The 14,641-nt window shown below is 37.4% G+C and overlaps 1 protein-coding gene across 1 annotated transcript; it reads left to right on the top strand.

The window, feature by feature from the left end:
* The first annotated feature begins 29 nt into the window (after positions 1-29).
* gypc (glycophorin C (Gerbich blood group)) lies at positions 30-14,381 on the top strand. Its single transcript, XM_085263851.1, has 4 exons — positions 30-4,729; positions 7,123-7,218; positions 10,523-10,561; positions 11,361-14,381. Exons 2-4 carry the CDS (start codon positions 7,134-7,136, stop codon positions 11,558-11,560), a joined length of 324 nt encoding a protein of 107 aa, XP_085119977.1. The 5' UTR covers positions 30-4,729; positions 7,123-7,133; the 3' UTR covers positions 11,561-14,381.
* The last annotated feature ends 260 nt before the right edge of the window (positions 14,382-14,641 follow it).

Raw genomic sequence — 14,641 nt, 5'->3', positions numbered from 1 at the left:
CTTCAATACGGCTTTTAAAAGAATGTTTTTCAAACTACAAACTGCCTGAAGGGCTTTGTTTTGATAGTGGCTTGCAGCTCAGTACTTCACAGTATCATAGTTTGGAAATATATGTTGTAAGCTGAGCTTTATATTAAAAGCTCCTGAATAGCTAGTGAATAGGTTTGTTCAGACAGTGATGAATCTTAAAAATCTTTAATACTAAACTAAGAAAGTAGCTAATAAGTTAGTTCAGTCTAGCAGCCACAAGAATGCATCCATGGTTTAAAAAATCTATCTGAATATCACATTTTGAAAATATTTGCAGTTTGCATTGTGGGCTAGTCAGTTACTAAGAGACTAACAGTCATTTAAGATTTTGCATGTGAGATTCTGGATAGTCAGTAAGTTGAGAAAGTTGACTTAAAGTTAGATAACTCAGCTATTTTAGGAGCCAAATAATTGTGTAAAGGGGGGAAATATTGCAGATAGTGAAACTTTAAAAGAGGGAAGTGAGGCATGAGGGGGAGAAAAGTTAGCTAGTAAAAGTTTTAAAAATGGCTTGTGAGTATGAGCTATTCTAACACCTCGTTTGTTAACTTTAACTGTATAGCAGTTGGGGGAAAAGTACCTGGTAAGTTGGACTTCATTTTAAAAGCACTTAAACAGCAGATGGGTTTGGGATTTGTTTGCCGAGCTCAATCCATTCCTGAAAATTGAATAAAGCGCTGAAACTGAAAAAGTTTCATAGCTTTAGGAATCAATCAAGAATCTGAAGAACACTATTGGTTTGTTTTTAATCTTACATACTATCATAGTTTGAATTTGGTTTGTGGACTTGTTAAAATTCACAACATAGTGATTTGGAGATAAATATAAAATAGCAAATACTGAATGCAGCAATTTAGGCACACAAAAAAAATATTTCATTGGCTTGTAAAAGGTTCAGTTTGGCTAGAGAGTTTAAAGTGTTCTAGCTCCTCCGTTGTTAAACTCAAATTACTTAGAGACTTCACAGGTGTTGAAAAGCGCCTAAAAAGGATTTTATCGTCTAGTTCTTTTAATATTTGTCTTCTGAATCATTCCTTACATTTTTAAAATTCGACAAAGCCACTAAACTGATAAAGTGGCTGGCAAGTTAAAATGAATTAAAAAATGAATATCAAATTTTAAAAGTAAATTTTAGGTTTGTGTAAAGTTGCTATAGTCATCTTTTGGAGACACTTTAATGAGTTTATTAGGTCAAAAGTCATCAATGGCCACTAAATCTTGAGAAAGTTGCTTAAATGCGAATCAACATTAAGCATATTCTTAAAACGATTTCATTTATGAAACTGCGTATACCATCAAACATATTCACAAAGACAGTAGGAGCTTTAAATCTTATTTGATTGGCAATGCAAAGATTTTATTTTATTTATTTTTTGGTGCTTTGTCCCACTGTAGCTGCTGCTTTGCTTAACCCCTGATATTGTCGACTTGTTTTTTCTTGTTAGAAAAAAAAATGCTGGTAGTTTTCTGTCTAATTATTCTTTTTTTCATTTGCTCTCAAAATCTCTAAATCTGAAAAATGGCTATTAAGATAATGAAATTCAAACAGTCTATCCCTCTTAAAGGTCTAAACGGCTATCAGATTTTAAAATTCAACTTTTAATTGGCTCATAAAGACACTCAAAAATGGCTTGTGAGTTTTCATTTAGACGTCACATTGGAAACCTCTTTCAATAGTTTGAAGTCAGAGTGTTTAATAAAACTGTAGATTGTACATGTTTTATGTGTTATTTACATCTACGTTTATTTGATGTTTTGGTAAAAATTACATCGAGGTCAAAATGGTTAAAATGACTAATACGTATCTTAAAATAGTTGCTGGTAGGCAAGTAATTAAAATTACTTTTAACTGACTTTAAATGTTAGCTTGTAGTTGCTTTAGCTCTTTGTAGGTTTACATGTATTCAGCATGAGAAGCAAATCTAAATCATTATAGATGTAGAAATGATCAGTTAAGCAGTGCAACAGAAGAGTTTGTCGGATGTGCATCATGACATGTTGAATGTTGGGTTGTTTGGACGTTGGTGATACGAATTTAATTAAATGGTCAGTTTGTGACTTAGTCAGTCAATATTTCTGTAGCGAGGGGACAAAGAAGGCTGTTTATTCTTGTCTTGGGTGGCTGTCAGAAGAATTCAGAGACGCACTGCAGTAATATTTACATAGCAGTTCTGCAGAGTTGCTCAACCATTAAAAGTTCATATGTTGTTTTTCTCTGTGGTTTTACTCCTGATATATTTGTGTTATGCCAAAGTGAGCACGGTGACAATAACAAAAAAGTATTCGGAGAGCCCTGACAACGAAATACTTGTAGCCGTTTAGTTTAACAGTGCTCTTTTAGTGTTTCGAATGTCACTGGCCTGCAGGTCTTTCCTGTTTAGCAAAGAGGCTATTCAGGAAAAACTGAAGTTCAGTTTGTCCTTTTAGCACATTTTTTTAGAAGATGTTTTTTTAAGGAAATGTGAGAAGCTTTTTTAAGACTTATTGAGACCAATACTGAACTAAAACACAGTGAAATTTAAATAAATACACTAAATGGTCCAGTGGTTAGTCTTTTCTGAGGCACAGAAATGTTTAGTATTTTATTCCTGTAACTTCACATTTGCAGCACAAATATGACTCAGTGTGAGTCATAAAAATTAAGTGGCATCAGTGGATATTTCTCTTTAGAGTGCACCTTAATCAGCATGTTTCATCTTTATGACAGTTTTTTAAAGCATCCATTCATTTTCTTAATGGCTCATCTATTTACGGTCTCTTAGGTGATGGAGTCTATTCATGCTGATTTTGGGATGATGATGAGGTACATGACAGGTCATCAGAACATGAATGGATTGCTAAACAAGTCCAACATTTCTTAAAGTTTAATGGAAATACTTCAAATAATAAAATAAGATACAAATATGAAGGAGAGTCAGGTGAAGTCCACAACCTCTTTTGATCAGCAGTTCACAGTTATAACAGTCCAAGAAATTCTGGTGATCTGTACGTGCTCCTTCAAGAACAGCCATAAAAACTCATTCATCACAAGTGTGAGCTTAAAAGAAAAATACATCAAACTAATCATTCCCTTTATCATCGACGGAAGCTGTTTGTTATTACTAGAGTAAAAATCGGATAGCAACATCCTTGGTACCAAGAAAAACACGGTGCAACAGGGGATTTGATTGCCAACTGGTTGTATTCTGGGTATATTCGAATAAAAAAAATTAGAATTGTGAATGCCTATGTCATGTTGCAGTTAAATAACTGTCCTGAGAAACTATGCAAGAATTTCTGTTTCGGATTTTTTAGGTTGTGGCTGGACTGTAGATGTGAGTAGATAATTTCTGTATATGCAGACAGCGACAGAGTTTATCACAGTCAATCGCTGCATTGCCACAAACCGATTGGCAACTTGACCCCATTCAATTACAAACTGACAACAGACTGACTTCATGTTATTGCCGTTTCATCACAGCAAACCCGAGTCTCTTTGAAGATGGCAACTAACTGTGAGTGGTTGTCTTTAAAGCAACCACTTCAAAGGCAACAAGTTCCCAAATTCATTGTGTTCAGTAATAATATTGGTCATGCTATCCCAGCAACTGTTTTCCCAAGTGTAACTGTAGCATAACAGCCACTATTAGGTCTCATTTTTGATGTTGGGTTGTGGCATTAGCAAGATGGCAAGATTTCTGTCAAAGATTAATGGTCTAATGGTGTGTTTTAATACCAAACAGACCTAACCAAGTACTTTTTAGTGTCTAAACCTAACCAACAAGTGAACATAAATGAAGGTCAGAGGTACTAACGGCTGAAATGCCTCTTAACTCCACCACTCCTTCAACCTCCTAACAAACATTTTTTTGATGGTCAATACTGACAGGGATAGTCATACACCTTGAATAGCATTGGTGGCATTATGTGACACAGCAGGATGAAAGTGTGCTGTGCAAGTCTATTACAGTGCAGATGGAGACAACCATCAATTCCTGCACTGAATCCATAATTAATTCAATATGCATGTATTTGGACTATTGGAAGAAATCCATGCAGGCACAGGGAAAACATGCAAACTCCACAAAAGAAAAATGTAATGAAACATATAACAAAAAAGTGCTAGATATATAGTTTAGTATAAGAACTGAAGGCAACCAAGAAAGACAAACTCCAAAAGTACAAAACAAGACCACAAGTACAGAACACAGGAAGGCAACAAAACAATCTGACATACACAAAGGAGGGAAAAGAACAAAAGCAGGAAGTCAAACCAAAGCAAGACTAACTTTCAAAGTAAAACAGGAAGGCAAAAAACTAACACCATTTTCTTGTTAAGAAACCATCTTTATTTGTCTAAAAGAAGATGGTTCACATTAATAACCAGGCTGAAGGTAAGGATTATTCAGCACAGGACGTGCACAAGGGCCAAACAACAAAAACACACATACACACACACACACTGAAGTGCTCCTCTGTGTGTTAACAGATGATGCAAGAGGCGTTGTCAGCTGCATGCACTCAGACATCTGCAGGCTGTTTAGGATCAGAGAGGTGGAGTCAGCTCCGCTATTGGCCAGAGGGGGAACAGATCTCGACCCTGGGGACTGACACCACACCCATCCGTATGTGTGTTTGTGAGTGTGTTTTGAATTGTGTGTGTTGTCCAACGTACACTCTGTCGGCGTAGGAAGAGTTGCCTGCTGACTCTCAGAAACTGGTGAGCTTCTTTTTGTCTTTATGTCAAAATCCTTGCTGTGGTTTTGTGTTGCTTTGAGCAGAACGAGCTGCTCTGCAAACAAACTGTTGGGCACTTTGTTTTCAGGTTATAGTCAGTGGTCAACAATCTGTTCTCACTTATTTTAAAAGTTGCATGTGTGAAACTAACGTACTGTTTTAGTGGAAACAAATAAAAACCTTAGGCACCTCAGTTAGGGATGTTTAAAGAGCATTAAACTCAAATAACCTGGTGATTAAAGTGTCATATTTGTGCATTACACTTTAATGCTCTGCAGCTGTTTACCCGAAGCATGACTCTTGTTATGGAGGCAAACGTCGACGCTTTGGATGCATTTTAGTGCGACACCTCGAGTTCATGAGTCAGGAAAAAATGGATTTCCCTTGAAAGGCTCTATTGTGTGGTGAAATGTGCTAAGATGGAGCATTTTACAAATGAAATGTTCACCGGGTCAGAAAAACCCTGACACAATTGGAGATGCTGACTGGATTTCTCACTTGCAGACACAAACTTAGTTCACTGCTGTCAAAACATCTGGCAGAGAATTCAAATCTGGCTCTGAGAAAAAAGTTCCTGAGGGGATCACGATACAAGAAGTTAAAACTAATCACTTTAAAAGGAAGGGTTATACAACTGTTGGTTTGGGTTTCCAGCTTATTTCCTGGATATGCTCCTCATAACATTTCTTTAAAAATTTCCTGATCGTAAGCCTCAAGGATTCACATGAGGTAATAGGATAAAATGAAAACTGAACATTATTTCAGGCACCTTTGTGTATTGAGTTTCTAATATGTTAGGATCCAAGTTAGGGTGTTGTTTGTGGTGGGAAAAGCTTAATGTGTGCACTGACAAGACTGTAAAGATGTCAGGCAAGAAAATGAAAGTCTGACCTGGTACCAATGTTGCTTTTTTGGTGTCAGGGAAACAAACAAGCACAAGGTAAGTTGAACAAAAACTGATGAACAATGGTCATTGGCTTTGCAGTCAACAAAATCAATACCCATGTTCAGAGGATGCTGAGGCATCTCTAAACCTGAACTCTTGATTCAACAACCTGAGTCACTTTTTTAATAGACAGAAATTTGTTGATCATCATCATTATACCAAACTCATTAAGGTTGAGGAGGAAGCTATGGCTCAGGAGGTAGAGTGGGCCATCCATCCATCCACCCATCCATCCATCTATCTATCCATCCATCCATCCATCCACCCATCCATCCATCCATCCACCCATCCACCCATCCATCCATCAGGTAGTCAGTGATTGGATACCAAGCTCCTACAGCATATGTGTCAAAGTGTCCTTAAGCAAGACACTGAACCCCCAGTTCCTCCCAATGCATCTATCAGACTGTTTGAGTACCCATGATAACAGAATAAAGTACTGGATGAAGGTGTTTGGATGGTGAATGGGGTTGGTAGTAAAACATTCCTTTCCATAAGTATCAGTCCGTTAAGCAGCCGCTACGTCCATCGTCATCACAAAGTTCTAGCCAATGATTACTGAACTTACAAAAATTCCCAGACTGCACTGCATCTTCAAACTTGATCTTGATTACGAGTGCACATCTGTAAAGTGTCATTAGAGTCAGACTCAATGGGTGGAAGCAACACAAAGTATTATGTAAGGCCTGTAGCCATTTCTCTCATGCTCGTCTCAACAATTTCTAGTTTATATTTGCTGGAAACACATATCTATGTCAATGTTCAGAATGAGAGAGCATTTAAATCCCTGACAAGACATTAAAATGCACAGGGATTGACCAGGGATTAGCCTTCCAGAATCCAGGGGGCCATATAAACTGTATCCATGATGTTTAGCCATGTTTATGTCCTTTTTCTTTCTTGACAGTCAGCAAAACTTTAAAACTACTTCTTACCTCCTGAACAAGTAGTTTTTAATACCTAAGCCTAACAGAATAGTTTCTGTGGCCTTTATTGCTTAAAGCTAAATAAATAGATTTTAATGAGAATTAATAACACAATAAACCAATCAAACCAATATCCCCAATCATCACGAGCTGTGGGTTGTGACCTAAAGAATGAGATCCCACATACAAGCAGCTGAAATGACATTCCTCCAAAGTGTGGATGGGATCAACTTTAGAGAGACGGTGAGGAGCTCGGTCTTTAATAAAGGGCTCAGAGTAGAGTGGGAACGTCCTACGTGAGGAGGCCCCAGGCCAGAGCCAGGACATGCTGGAGAGATTACATCAGCAGATGGTCCAGCGTAAAATAACTAAAATATTGCAGCGAAAATGCAGCTAATTAAGAGGAAAATTTGTAGGAAATTAGCTGCACTAGCTGTAAATGAAATTATCATCAGTTTAACTGCAAGAAGAATTTTATTCATAAATCATGCTGTTTCTTCACAGGTCACTTCAGCATGAACGCTCACGCAACAGTGCCCCCTTTGTCAGGAACAAGCCCCTCTCCTTTTTCAGACCTTGTGACCAAGATAGGACCCAAGGGTATGTGCCTGGAAAATGTGTGAATTGTCTTTTATTTTATTTCACCATAACATTTGTTCAATAAACATGAATATAGCATAAGTAGACCACAGGGAAACATCACTCATCTATCTGCTGTCTGTTGTTGCTGCTTAAATGTTTTTTTTACACTTTTATTATTATTTTAATTTGTTTGATAAGTTTGTATATGTGTTTATTCAAAATCTTAACAGTGTTCATAAAGAGATTAGTTGATTTATATTTTATATTAATCTAATTCTGCTACACAGGATTACAGTTATAATAAAATATTCGCATTTGTATAGTTATTTCTTATGAATAAATCAAAAACAAATACAAAAGAGTTGGTGCGCTACAGGATTTGTTGACATCTTGAAAGAGCAATTTGCCGGTTTAGCTACAGCTGTTATTTCTCCTGTGCACTGGTGGGTGTATTGATTTATCACAGATGACAAAGATGACCTACAGGAGGATCCAGAGTGTTATGACAAAGTGCTGATTTTTTTATTTTCAGTTTAATGTCAGGTACTGTAGAGATTATCGTGTATTTGTAAATGTGATGGTTACATTTCACACAGTGCATTCCATAATGATTCAAGACTATTCTGTATATGAGCACTGTACATGTCTGTGTCCGATGTCTGATTATCGAAGAAGACCACTAAAATCACGGTGATTAATGCCTATCAAAGATTTTTTTCATTAGGATCTGTATTGGTCATGATGTCTGCACAGACTGGAGCTGGAGTCCATGTGCAGAACTCAGTGGGACACTGGAAAAGCAGCTGATTGCCCCACTAATCACAAAATAATTGCCTTATAAATTGTATAATTGCACCATTATTTTTGCTTGAATAACAAATTTAAACCAGCCCCAAAAATCTTATCACATGCATAATCATTTTTTTAATAGATTTAGATTTTAGGACACTAAAATTCAACATCCAGTTTGTGGGACAAACACCCTGCAAACACAGTGAACCAGCCGAGATGTTTGTGTGCATTAGCAGGGAGTGTCTTATCAACCCGATGTCAGAGTGGAGCATGGGAAGGAGCGAGCGTGACGCCTCGGGGGTCTGTCGCTGTGGAGATAAGGGCCTAAAACGCTCGTACCTGTCCTCGTTTCCACAGCAGGGCCTGGCAGGACCAACGCAGCCTAGAAATAACTTTTATATTGAACTGCAACAGCCAAAGGGTCTTTTCTTAAGTGTTGTTAAACACTTAGTGTTCTCTGCTTCTTTTTAGAAGAATGCTTGATTAATATTAGACACATCAGATATAGAGATTTAACACATATGAACAACAAATTGCTGAATTCTGCTGTTAATAAGTCATCGTGTACACAGGTATCTTTCAAAAAACTGCGATTTTCAATTTCAGTTTGAAAGGTCTATCGACGTGAAATGCAAAAAAATGATGTTAAGCATTGTCAAGATGCCATAGCAACAGGTGGCGATACAGAAACACTGGCCAATCAGAAGTCTACAAACAGAAACAAACTGTAACATGCCATTGCAAAATAACCTGCAGTGCAAAAGTCTTGAGAAACATTTCTTTATATTTTTGCTTCCAAGGAGCCAGAATTTCCAGTAATGTTATAAAGTTCTCTTGAGCAACAGATCTTTAGGCCTTCTGAAGTTTTTTCTGTGGATATTGGCTGCTTTTTCACTCATTTTCACTTAAGGCACTTAACTCAAGGGATGATCCAGTGTTCCATCCATCCACTTCCGCTTATCCTTTTCAGGGTCGCGGGGGGCGCTGGAGCCTATCCCAGCTGTCATAGGGCGAAAGGCAGGGTACACCCTGGACAGGTCGCCAGTCTGTCGCAGGGCTAACACACAGGGACAGACAACCATTCACACCTAGTGGCAATTTGAATTATCCAATTAACCTATCCCCACAAGCTGCATGTCTTTGGACGGTGGGAGGAAGCCGGAGGGAACCCACACAAACACGGGGAGAACATGCAAACTCCACACAGAAAGACCCCGGCCTGATGGTGGAATTGAACTCAGGACCTTCTTGCTGTGCAGCAACAGTGCTAACCACCGTGCCACCGTGCTGCCTCGATCCAGTGTTGTGTCTACAAATATCAGACAACTTAGCAAAGAATGAATTTCAAATAGCATCTTTAGGCACTTTGTTACTAGCAGCCTGTCACAAAAATATATCATTTGTTCAAATTTCTTTAATTTATTAAATACCAAAGTTAACACAGTTACAGACATAAAATAATATTTTTGCACCAACAAGCTGATTCCCAAAGAGCTTTAGTTGAAAACTTGGCATATCTCAGCATGGTGTGCAGTGTGTCCTTAAAAGATTTGAGGAACTAAACAAGTGGAGGACAAAAGAAAAGATGCATCAGCTCTTAAAACTATCTATAGCAGATCAACAGTATCTGGAAGTTATGTTCTTAAGATACTGGCTTTTTTTTCTGAACAGTAATTTTACTTTTTATTAGGTTCCTCAAAAGCATTATTGTTAATCAATTAAAGGTTAGTTTTTGAAGCGGATACTGTTACCTGTTGAAATATGTTACAAATGTATGCACAGTGACAAGAAAAAAAAGTGGCTATTTGTGTACATGAACAGCAAAAAATAGTTATTTCTGAACAAACACACCTATACACAACAGTTGTATTGGTATTAATGAGTTAACATGCTTTTCCAGGAACTTACAGCAAACTTTTTTTCTTGGTAAATCTTTGGAAAGTTAAAAGTGAAAGAGTAGCTCTGTTTGCATAAACAGTCATTTTTATTATCAGCAAACTTAAAACAACAACTTCTCATCAAATTTCATCATTATTATCCTTTAAATTTGGCTTTGATTTTCTTAAACTATGAAACTTTTAGGTACCATAAACCTCATAAACACTGATATATATATCTTTCTTGATTTTGCTCACTTGTTTTCTAAAATATGGTGTGTAACGTTTCTTTTTGGCCTTGCAGTCATGTTGCTTCTACACACACTGAGGCTCTTAAATTGACGGCCGTTGTTTGAATGCCACGCACGGCTGGACTCTGAGGGAAAATGTAAACACAAACGGCTGTTTGTGTCCCCCAGATAACTTAATATTGTGAGCTGCTGCTTGTGACAGTACATGAGCGAGGAGGCTGTAGATTGAGAGAATGATTCAAAATTTCACTTTGCCTTTGTCACTGACTTTTATCTGGACCTCTGTAGCTTTTCTACAAGATGAATCTGACACAGAAGTTTGTATTTTAACCTCTACTGTATGTCATTTGATTTAGATATCAAACGTCACCTGAGTTTGACTTAATTTTCATGTCTTTACAGAAACCTATGACACTGGAGATTTTGCCGCTTTGATTGGTGGTGAGAAGTGACTTCTTTTCTTATGATGTTCAACAATGAGTGTGAATCTGCTGAATTTTATTTCAGTTCACATGAATGAAAAAGATGTTCTGCTTAATAACTTGTTCTGTACGGATTAATGATTTTCAAATCTTATTTCCAACGACCAAATCATATGTAGTCAGGAATGTGATAAAATAATCATCGACCAATATAATAATACTAATAGCTTTAAATATAAAATGCAAGTTTTAAAGACTAAACTGTAGATGTAGATTTATTTAAATTAAATTATTAAATCTAAGGGATAAATAAGGAAATAGAAGAACATATTTGGAAATGTAATTACCTCTTTAATCTATAATTTTAGTAATTGATTAAATTTGGTTCTAATTTGTTAAAAGAAAAATTTTTACAGGTCTCGTATTCTCCAGAATTTTTTGTTTCAGTTAATGAAGTTTTTACTAATAGTGGGATATAAAATTGAAGTATTCTTTAATGTGTTAAAGTTTCTAAATTTGGATTTTTAAAAGAAGTTTTTATTTTATTAGTTTTTCTTTCTTGTTATAATTGTTACTCCAGCAGAAATGTTCACTAAATGCAAATGTCAGTTAATAATATATATCAGGTTTTTATGTCAGTTCATTACAGATATCAGTTCATGAAATACATGAACTTCGCTTTATAAGTGAAAAGTAAAAATAGAGACACAGCAGACTCCATAGGCAGGATATTGAATTCTATGTTGAATTGCAATGAAAGTGATGCTTTAAATGCATAGTTGGGGGCTCTGTGATGATATTTCCCTCTGTCGTCACAGGAATCGTAAGTGTAGTGCTGTTGTTAATGATCTGCGTCATCACCGTGCTGATGTGGTGCCTGTCCAGACATAAAGGCGAATACGTGACCAACGAGATGGAGGAGAAAGACGAGGACGCCGACAGCGGTGACGGCGACTCTGTTGGCTCTGATGAAGCGCTCCAATCTGAGGAACCTCTGACAGCCAAAGAGGAGAAATAAAGGGGGGGAAATGGGAAATAGTGACAAAAGTGTCACTCACGTTGCAGACTTGAGAGCTTTGTAGCTTTGTTGCACTCAGCAAACAACAAATATGTGAGAAGGGAAGTTTAACGTTTTTAGAAGTAGCCGATTTTAAAAATTGCACTGAGCACCTTTGCACGTTGGCACCACTAAATGTGAGCAAAGCACGACTGTCTGAAATGTGAGCCCTTCTCAGGAATGTGAACAACCAAAAGAAACTAAGATGTGGTTTGTGTTCGGTAGACCTGTGTTTACATTGTTCCCTCCTTAAAAGCTCCACTTTAATGCAGCGACGCTGCATAAATTACAAGCAGGCATTTTCATGCTATGACTGACTGTGGTATCCTGAAGCTATGGTGGCCCCAAGGTGCCAAACAGAAAAAAGCAGAAAACACAAGACTTAAAGTAATGAAAAAAAAAAAACCAAGATGAGCTCAACTACAATAAAAAAGAGAGGGAAGATGAAACAGAAAGAACAGAAAAAACTGCAAAAAGAACAAAAACAGTTTTAAAAGCAGCAGAAAACATAAACTAAAAAAACTGAAAAGTTATTCAGTGCATTGTTACACTTATTTCCCTTCAGATTGGCCTTCATTTTTCTCCATGGCTGTGTATTGATCATGAGTGCGGTCAGATGGCTGCATAAAAGGTTCTTCAGCAAATGTCAAAGGTGGGGTTATGGTCTGGACTCTGTTGTGACCAATCCATGCGTGAAAATGATGCCTCATGCTGCCATTGTCATCTGGTAAGATGCCTGCACCATCAGGGCAGGCAGAACCTGGTCATTCAGCACATTCAGGCAGTCAGCTGGCCTCACCGTTTGAACATAAATCATTGATAAACGTAGACCTGACCAACTGAACTCAACCTCACATCATAAGACTCCCCTCACAGGTCTCTACTGTTGGCACTAGGCATGCTACTTCATCCCAATGATGATTGATATAACCTCAAAATTTCATTTTTAAAGGACATTTGTGATAATGATATTTGTGTCTGAATTACATTTGATCTCAGACAGCAGCATTTATGAGTGCAAACAAAACAAAGGGCATTTTCCTTCTTTTCCATTGAGCTACTGTTACTGATGGTTGATTAGTTAATGTGCCAGCACCAAGCTGCAGTGGCATTATAGTCCAATAGTAGCCTTACATACTGTGCCACAACCTTAGTCAGATCTAGGTACAAAAGTAGCCCAGGCAGGGAAATAGCTTAAATAATTAGCTTAACAGTGCTAACATAACTGAACCTTGTAAATCTTCAGAAGGTGAACAATAAAATAAAATTGAAAAATAATTTCAACCTGACCTTGCTTAGAAATTTCCATCTGCTTCTTGCTCTTCCAATCTTATAGAGTGGAGCTAGCTCCAGCCATGCTAGCTTGACTTTGTTTCCTTTTGATTGCTAGCATCTGCTCCTCACGTGCCTTCAACCATGTATTTTTTGCCTCAACTTTTCCTCCATATTTTGCAGCGTACTGTATTTTGTTGGTGGTTGTTGAAGTGGCTTTCTTTTTTACTCAGAGCCCTCTCTCACTGTGAGACGTGCCTGTGTTGTGCCTGTAGTGTGAATATGGCACAGCCCTAGCACCCATCCCTCTGGAGCTAAATATGCGCTCGCCAGATGACATGACCTTTTCCCATTGCTCCTGAGCCCAGTCTGCTTGCTCCCTGTCCTTTTGTTTTCTCAGTTAGCATCACTGATCGGTGGTTTCCTTAAGGCTGTACAGCCTTTTAATGCCAATCCCCTGATTTTCTCTTCACACTGCCTGTGGAAGTGCTCTTAACTTGGTTATTAAACTTTGCCATGAGCTCTATTATCATTTTTTATGATTTGATTTCACTAAATATTTAAATGATCATTAAAGATTTTTATTTTATTTTTCATGATTTTTATCATTGTCTAGTTTTTGCAGTTTCAGAAATGGCCTTCGTTGTTAAAAAAAAAAAGTGTAACATCTTCTCCACATCCCTTCGATACATCCTCCAACATGGTTGTCTAACAAAAGAAAGAAGTTCTCACAGCATCTGTTAGCATTAAATAAGCTTTTGCCAGCAGAAATATATTAATGACTGCAGTAGTAATCCAGTGGAAAGCTCTTAAATCCAGGCAGACTTTTCTTTCTTGGCAGAGCAGTGTACATCTTGTGTTTACCATTTACTCGCTGTGTTGTGCACCTTGGGGCCAGCATAAAGATTTTCGTACAGAAACAACTCGCTGAGTCCATATTATTAACAATTCACGTGATTGATGACCAAAATAAATAGCAACACATTTAAATAACCTTTATTTTAACGTTGGTAACATTTTTGTTCCTGAGTACTGAGTTGTTTTTCTCAGCGTTTCAAGAATTTGGCCTCAGATCTCACATTCTTCACAAGCTTCTTATTTCTAAAACTTTTACAGCTGTTGCGAGTCTCTATGTTGTCAGGCAGTTTTTCCACCATCCTGCCAAAGAAGCTGAAAGTTCAAATGAGCCTAGCAGATGAAGATAAACATCTACCGGAGTGCTTACTGCTGGTGATTTTCCATTGTGTTTGTTGTCATATTTTGAGGTCAAAGTAATAAACAACTAACTACAGGTTGGAGTCTGACTAACATGTGACAGTTATGAATCAGCAGGGAGGAAAAAATCTTTGTAAATTTCCAGCCCAGAGTGGTGCATTTCTGTCTGTTTTCCCATCATCAAAGCTCCAGTTTTCTGCTCCAGCAGACTTTATTGATTTTATCCTGTTTTAGTAAAATCTATTTTATTTGCTGATGTTTTTCTAAAAGTACATTAATAAACTTGATACTTTGTGACACTGTCACTTTCTGGTGCGTCAATGTGCTGAAGATAAACCCCCTCTGGTGGCTGAAATGTGAAACTGCACTCCTGACCTTCAGCCCAGCACTTTTTCTTACTTTCTTTTTAAAGATAAAGAAATTACAAACGAAGACCGAGTCCACTCACGCAAAGTGCTGTACTGCAGTACTGTGTTGGGGCTTATGCGTGACTGCAACTTATCAACAGTTTCTTCTAAAAATGTGCTTTTTTCCAAACAAAACATAGGAAACATT

This window comes from Mchenga conophoros, linkage group LG23 (genome assembly GCF_057382185.1).
Source record: "Mchenga conophoros isolate Kocher_MC1m ecotype Shallow Benthic linkage group LG23, M_conophoros_male_GT1.1, whole genome shotgun sequence".
Lineage (NCBI taxonomy): Eukaryota > Metazoa > Chordata > Actinopteri > Cichliformes > Cichlidae > Mchenga > Mchenga conophoros.
This window is presented reverse-complemented; position numbering and strand designations above follow the sequence as displayed.